Consider the following 7,090-nt stretch of genomic DNA (forward strand, 5'->3'; position numbering starts at 1 on the left):
CACAGAGAGCACAGAGAACACAGAGAGCACAGAGAACACAATACTCAACATAACAGCCTTCAGAACGAGATGTTAGGAGACGGAGAGAGTAAAGGCACAGAGATACAGATGCAGGATATGACAGCAGATGAGAGCATCGCTGCAGACTCACAGGTTCAGGCATCACATCTGAATATCGTTTCACAGTTTGCATTAAAGCGACCGCAGACTCTTCATCCTGATGCTGCTGTTTCAGACTCACACATGATGAAGAGACGAACATGAAACCTTTAATCAGAGTCCTCATGTGAAGAAGTGAGACCTCTGCAGCTGCACCTGGACCATTAGCAGAACGCACCTGAACTGTTGCTGGTACAGATGCATTGTGGGCAATGTAGGCATCAGGTTCTGAGCAGGGAAGAAGACGATGTCTCTGGTTTCTGCCGCTTTGATACTCAGGGGAATACATATTCATAATTAAATGAGAAACAAGTAAAGTTTAAATTAATAAAGATATCATTTGTTATTTATCAAGTTTAACCCTAAAAACATCAACAAAACAACCCGACATCTGTCATCATGATCGGTGCACAGAAGTTTACAGACAAAGACACAAAGACAGACGTATCACATGACATCACCAAACATCTGTAACGTCAGCAGAAGCCTGTGAGTCCATGTAGAACCAAGGAGCTGATTGAGTAACAAGGTTTCCTGGGGCTTTAACACATGGACCCTCCAGCTCCTGGTACTGGAGCTGATGCGTATCATGGACCCTCCAGCTCCTGGTACTGGAGCTGATGCGTATCATGGACCCTCCAGCTCCTGGTACTGGACCTGATGTGTATCATGGACCCTGACTTCTCTCTGCTGCAGGTCTGGACCTGTGTCTGGAGTCGGACCACGGCTGTGAGCACATCTGTGAGAGCACCCCGGGCTCCTTCCACTGCCGGTGTCTGCCCGGATACTCTCTGAATGACGACGGGAAAACATGTGCAGGTAACAAAAGAAGGTCTCACACAGGAAGTGAGACTCGGGGCGACTGTGGCTAAGTGGATAGCAGGGCCGTCCTTCAATCAGAGGGTCGGTGGTTCGATCCCCGGCTCTGGCTCTGCTAGTCGCATGTCGATGTGTCCTTGAGCAAGACACTTAACCCCAAATTGCTCCTGTAGTTGTGCCTACGGTGTAGAAATGTGATAGACTGAATTGTAAGTCGCTTTGGATAAAAGCGTCTGCTAAATGACTGTAATGTAATGTAATGTAAAAAGCTCCTCAGACAGCTGGGCGACAAGAAACACAGTCCAACACACTTCAGATATTCTAAACTCATCAGAGGGGTAGAAGAACACGTTCAGATGTCTTCAGCTGGTGTCAAACATCAAACACAGACGTGACTTCAGACATCAGAAACACAGACTAGGAGACGAGGGAACAGGAAGTTTAAAACATGCCGACTCACTTCTGGGCTTGAGGACTCAATCCTGCAGAACTCAATGAGACTCCAGGAGGAGGACTCTCTGGACTGGTGCCAGTATACATGTGACAGGACACACTCAATAATTCATGTGTGTGTTTCAGCCATTGACCTGTGTGCTGAGGAGAAACACGGCTGTGAACAGATCTGCGTCAGCTCACCTGGTTCCTTCACCTGCGACTGCAACAAAGGATTCAAACTGAATGAGGACAAGAAGACCTGCACAAGTTAGTCTCACACACACAGCTCCTGGCTTCATGTTAGAAATGTGTTTGGCTTGAATTCATCTTCATCTGAGCTGAATTGGATTCAGAGCTTCACAAGCTGCTGACTCATGAAGCTCATTGTTTGCACCACGTTCCTCCTGTTTGTCTCAATAACAGAAGTCCCTTTATGTTCCTTCAGCTTGAACTCATTCAAACAGTAACACATGTGCATTAAGATGAAATTCTCATTCTTAAACCTTAAAGATTTCCGTGCAGTCAGAACGTGTCATGCAGCTCTAACAGGACTCGTGACGTATTGTGCTGACGTTGACTTGTTGAAGTTCAGTGTTATTGATGGAGAGACAGACGGAACGTGGTCGTGATCCCGCTGCTCGCTGCGCTGCTCACGGCCTCGCTGCTTCTTTCCTCCCTCAGTGATCGAGTACTGTTCGTTCGGGAACCACAGTTGTGATCACGAGTGTGCGAGTGTGCTCAACGGCTATCACTGCCGCTGTCATCGTGGATACAGGCTGCTGGACGACGGCAGGAGCTGCCAGGGTGAGTAGACACACGAGAAACTACAGAGCTCGCTGTTAATGACACAGATTCAAACACACGGCGTCCAGCTGAGGATCACATTTCATGAGGAGGAGAGCTGCATGAGTTCACCTTCCACAGACAGGAACACGGCTTCACCGGCTCATTCAGAGATCATCTCAGAGCCCTCGAGGGAGAATCCACCGGCTACATCACGACTTTACTGAGACTTTCAACACACCCCCGACTTATGGGAAACATGTTAGCTGGTAGTGTTTCTATCTCTGGCTGCTTTTTTTAAATGTAGATTTAAAACCATGTGTTCTTGCCTTCTAGATCAACACTCAACCTGCAGCTATAATGCAAGAAAATATGTCTGAGTGTGAAGAAATAAGCAGAGACATGTGGTTCATTATTCAGTTCAGACCAGGAGACAACCTCCGGTTCAAAGCTTCATGTGTTAAAGCTGCATTCTCTCTAGTGTCCACCAGGGGGCGACTCCTCTGGTTGTATAGAAGTCTATGAGAAAATGACTCTACTTCTCTCTTGATTTATTACCTCAGTAAACATTGTAAACATGAGTTTATGGTCTCAATCTCTAGTTTCAAGTCTTCTTCAATACAGCATGATGTTCATTTAGTACATTATGGTCCATTTAGAGTCAAACAGACCATAAGCAGGGGATGCTTTAGGGCGGGGCTACACAGTGATTGACAGGTCTCTACCAGAGACGTATACGTCGTCTCTACGTCGCTCCTCCTCAGTCCAGATATGGTCACTTCCTGTTCACTGGTTGATAAAGCAACAAGATGGCGACGGCTGTAATCTTTATCTGCTGAGTACTGAACCCTGAACCTCTACTGGAGGCCTCATCCAGTTCAGACAAAGAACACGAGCAGTCCCACTCACTTCTACCAGATCAATACTGGATCAATCCTGCACACATTCACACACACCTCTCTCGGTTACACAGCGACGTCTGCAGTCTGCACTGTTCACAACCGCTCGATGAATAATAAGAGAAGTAAAGAAGTGAAGGAACACGTTGTTCTTCACCTGCAACAGAAACAAAAGACTAAACCTCACGAAGAGGTTATAAACCAGATCAATTATCATTGTGATCTGGTTCCTCAGAGATTTATACTTATTATTATAAAGGAATCCAACTAAATGAAAGAAAATACCTTCCTGTTCACTGGTTGATAAAGAAACAAGATGGCGACAGAGAAAATGCTGAACTTGAGGCTTCAAAACATCCACAAACCAACGAGAGACGTCCACTTCTTATATTCATAATTTAATCTCAAATATTCAGCAACAGACGTCAGAGCGTTCGTTTGTTTTAGCTCACATGAAGTGACAATATGAATATTTTCCATTTAAAAGGCAATAATGAACATAAACATAAGCTCTTTTCTTCTTCCTCCTCCTCCTCTTCCTCTTCCTCCTCCTCTTCCTCCTCTTCCTCCGCCTCTTCCTCCTCCTCTTCCTCCTCTTCCTCTTCCTCTTCCTCCTCTTCCTCTTCGTCCTCTTCCTCCTTCTCCTCTTCCTCCTCTTCCTCCTGTTCCTCTTCCTCCTCCTCCTCTAGGTGGTGGACTCTCTGGACGTGTCGGCTCACGGTACCAGGGTGGGTCTGGTCCAGTACTCCAGCCGGGTCCGGACAGAGTTCCCTCTCAACATGTACCACAGCGCTGACGAGATCAAAGCTGCCGTGATGAAGGTGAAGCTGGTTTTAAATGAAGTGTTCAGCATTTAAATCTTTCAAAACATTCGGTTTAGAGACCGGAGGAGACTCTCCGACAGTCGGATCCTTTTAAAGGAGGAAACAGTGTAAATCTTATTGATAAGATGGATCCTGGAGGAGCACATTGCTATCTGTTGCTGTCCTCTGTAGGTGGACTACATGGAGAAAGGCACCATGACGGGTCTGGCCCTGAAACACATGCTGGAGACCAGCTTCTCAGAGGCCGAGGGCGCTCGACCCGCCGGCCGCAACATCCCCCGAATCGGACTGGTGTTCACGGACGGACGCTCGCAGGACGACATCACGGAGTTCGCCAAGAAGGCCAAAGAAGCCGGTGAGACTCGGGACCAGGTCTACAGTCTGTCTCATGCAGATCCCCAGTTACAGGTGTGTGTGTCTGTGTGTGTGCGCGGTTTGCAGGTATCACCATGCACGCGGTGGGTGTTGGGAAAGCTGTGGAGGACGAGCTTCGTGAGATTGCGTCGGAGCCTGTGGAGAAACATTTCTACTACACCACCGACTTCACTGCCATCAGCACCATCGCTGAGAACCTCAAACTCAACGTGTGCCCAGGTACCAGACTCAGGACGGGACCACTTTACCTTTCATTTAGGTTAGATCAGGTACCAGACTCAGGACGGGACCACTTTACCTTTCATTTAGGTTAGATCAGGTACCAGACTCAGGACGGGACCACTTTACCTTTCACTTAGGTTAGATCAGGTACCAGACTCAGGACGGGACCACTTTACCTTTCACTTAGTTTAGATCAGGTACCAGACTCAGGACGGGACCACTTTACCTTTCATTTAGGTTAGATCAGGTACCAGACTCAGGACGGGACTACTTAGATGTATACTTTAAGTTATACTATTATACTATAAGTTCAAGTTCTTTTAAACTTCAACATGTTTGTTTCTAGTGTCGTAAAAATGTGACTATTGAGAAGAACCTCATACGAACCTCTAAACATCTGTTTGACTGCAGTAGGAAGTCATTTCCACAGTTTAGCACCAAATTATTAATGTAAAGAATTTGACTTTACTCCACTGATGAGCATGCTGTATAATTACTTAAATATATATTTACTGTATATGATGGGTGAAGATACTGGTCAGTGGGCAGATAAAGATGTTATGGAGGCTTGTTCAACAAAAATAAAATCAAAAACTCACATGTGACACCAGTCATGATGTCATTAATTCATGATGTCATGATGTCATGATGTCCTGCTCTTTGGCTCCATCTGCTGACAAAAGTACAGCAGTAACTAAATATCCTAGAGAGAATAAATGAAGGATCAAACATAAACACATGTAGAAAGGTTGTAACTCAGAGGGTTAACTTGTTGTTTTGACAGTTTTGAGTCGGTCCAAGTTCAAACTGCAGCACTGCATCGTGTCACATGATGAACTAACACCTGCACCTGAAAGACATGATGTGTTGATGTGTTGATGTGTTCCTGCAGAGGAGAGTCAGGGAGAGATCGAGGTGAAGGACCCGTGTGCCTGTGAGAGTCTGGTGGAGTTCCAGCAGGCCACCATGAGCAACCTGGAGCAGCTCACCAACAAACATATCCTTTTAAACAAACGCCTCCAAACACTAATAAGCTCATATCATCTGGAGGCCTTGCTGACAGACCAACACCCGGTTTATGATCTGGATCTGAGGTGAGAGACAGGAAGGAAGTTCCTCTGTAGCTTCCTCTCGATGAGTTACACACAGAGAATATGAGACGTTAAAGGAACAGTGTAACATTTAGGAGGATCTATCTGAAGAGATGAAGTGTCATATGAGTGAGTATGTTTCCTTTAGTGTATAATGACCTGAAGCTAAGAATCATACGTGCACCCGTTCATACTCAGAGAAACATAAAACGCCCCCACGCCTCTCTGTCTCTGGTTTTAACAGGAGTTCCCTGAACGCCTCCAGTTTGTAAAGTTCATTTGTGTTGATTCATTTAAACTGTGCTACTAAGTGTTAGCTAGCGTACAGCTCATGGTGTGCTAAGCTAATGTTAGCACTCAGGATGAAGCATTACTGCACATATGAAACATCTTCCTTAATCGAGGGTCTACTGTCGGGGATGACGGCTCGTCTGGAGCAGCTGGAGAACCAGCTTCTCTCCAGGAAGTGATCCGATCTTCATCGCAGCGAGTGAACGAGACGTCACAGAGGAAGAGGAACAGAGTGAGGAAGAGGAGGGGCCCGTCAGAAACCTTTGTGGCCTTCAGTCGGTCCTCGTGAGGAAGACCTTCATCTGAGCAACAACATCACGTCAAACTAAAGCTTTCATAAAACATCAAACAAGACTTCATTATCGACATTTATTATAAATCCAAGAGATCGTAGAACTGGTGTCATTGTAACGCATGTAATAACAGTCACACTGTGATCTATGTACTGTAGATGTTGTTATTAGATATCATCTCACTCTGTTCATACTTGATCTCTTCTGTCGTTTCATGTCATGTATTTATAGCAGATTCTTTGTCTGCTTTTCTACACTAGAATAAAAGTACAAAGTGTCGTTACCACTCCTAATATTATATATAAATTAATATAATAAGACAAGAAGGGAAGTTCAGATGTTTATCACCACTGAGCTAATCACTATGGTGCTGAACACGTCCTTCATCATCATCATCATCACCTGAGCAGCCTGTCATCGTCCGCTCACATCAGACTGCAGGAAATATGAATCATTTGGTTTCTCTCTTGTAGTTTTGTAAAAACAGAACAAAATGTATACTTCTTTGTATTTTCTGTATGTTTTTGTATATTTTATAACAGCTGTACCTTTTTGTATTTTTCTGATCAATCTCTGTATTACAGCACAGACGGCAATAAAAGAGTCAACTTTTTACTTGTGAGTGATGTTTTGTTTTGTGTCCTCAGTTATGAGAGAATATGAATAATCAAACACTAACAGATCTGTTCAATATTTTCAAGAGGCTTCCTGGAAAGAACAACCTAACTTGGTACAAAGCTCCATTTAACCCAAAGTAAATATGAATCCATCATTCCTTCATTATCGGAAATATTTTCTATAAACGTTGAATTGTGTGTTTGTAATAAATAACAATGTAATAATAACTCTCTCGTGTCGTTTGTCCATTAATTGGAAATGTACCAATTAAAGCACGTCTC

At 44.6% G+C, this 7,090-nt stretch overlaps 1 protein-coding gene across 1 annotated transcript; it reads left to right on the forward strand.

The window, feature by feature from the left end:
- The first annotated feature begins 748 nt into the window (after nucleotides 1-748).
- On the forward strand, nucleotides 749-6,805 carry matn4 (matrilin 4). The gene is made up of 10 exons (XM_031839186.1): nucleotides 749-767; nucleotides 856-978; nucleotides 1,558-1,680; nucleotides 2,095-2,217; nucleotides 3,512-3,519; nucleotides 3,785-3,916; nucleotides 4,091-4,274; nucleotides 4,361-4,513; nucleotides 5,409-5,513; nucleotides 6,019-6,805. Exons 1-10 carry the CDS (start codon nucleotides 749-751, stop codon nucleotides 6,075-6,077), a joined length of 1,029 nt encoding a protein of 342 aa, XP_031695046.1. The 3' UTR covers nucleotides 6,078-6,805.
- The last annotated feature ends 285 nt before the right edge of the window (nucleotides 6,806-7,090 follow it).

This window comes from Anarrhichthys ocellatus, unplaced genomic scaffold, assembly GCF_004355925.1.
Source record: "Anarrhichthys ocellatus isolate YVR2014 unplaced genomic scaffold, GSC_Weel_1.0 scaffold1381, whole genome shotgun sequence".
Taxonomy (NCBI): domain Eukaryota; kingdom Metazoa; phylum Chordata; class Actinopteri; order Perciformes; family Anarhichadidae; genus Anarrhichthys; species Anarrhichthys ocellatus.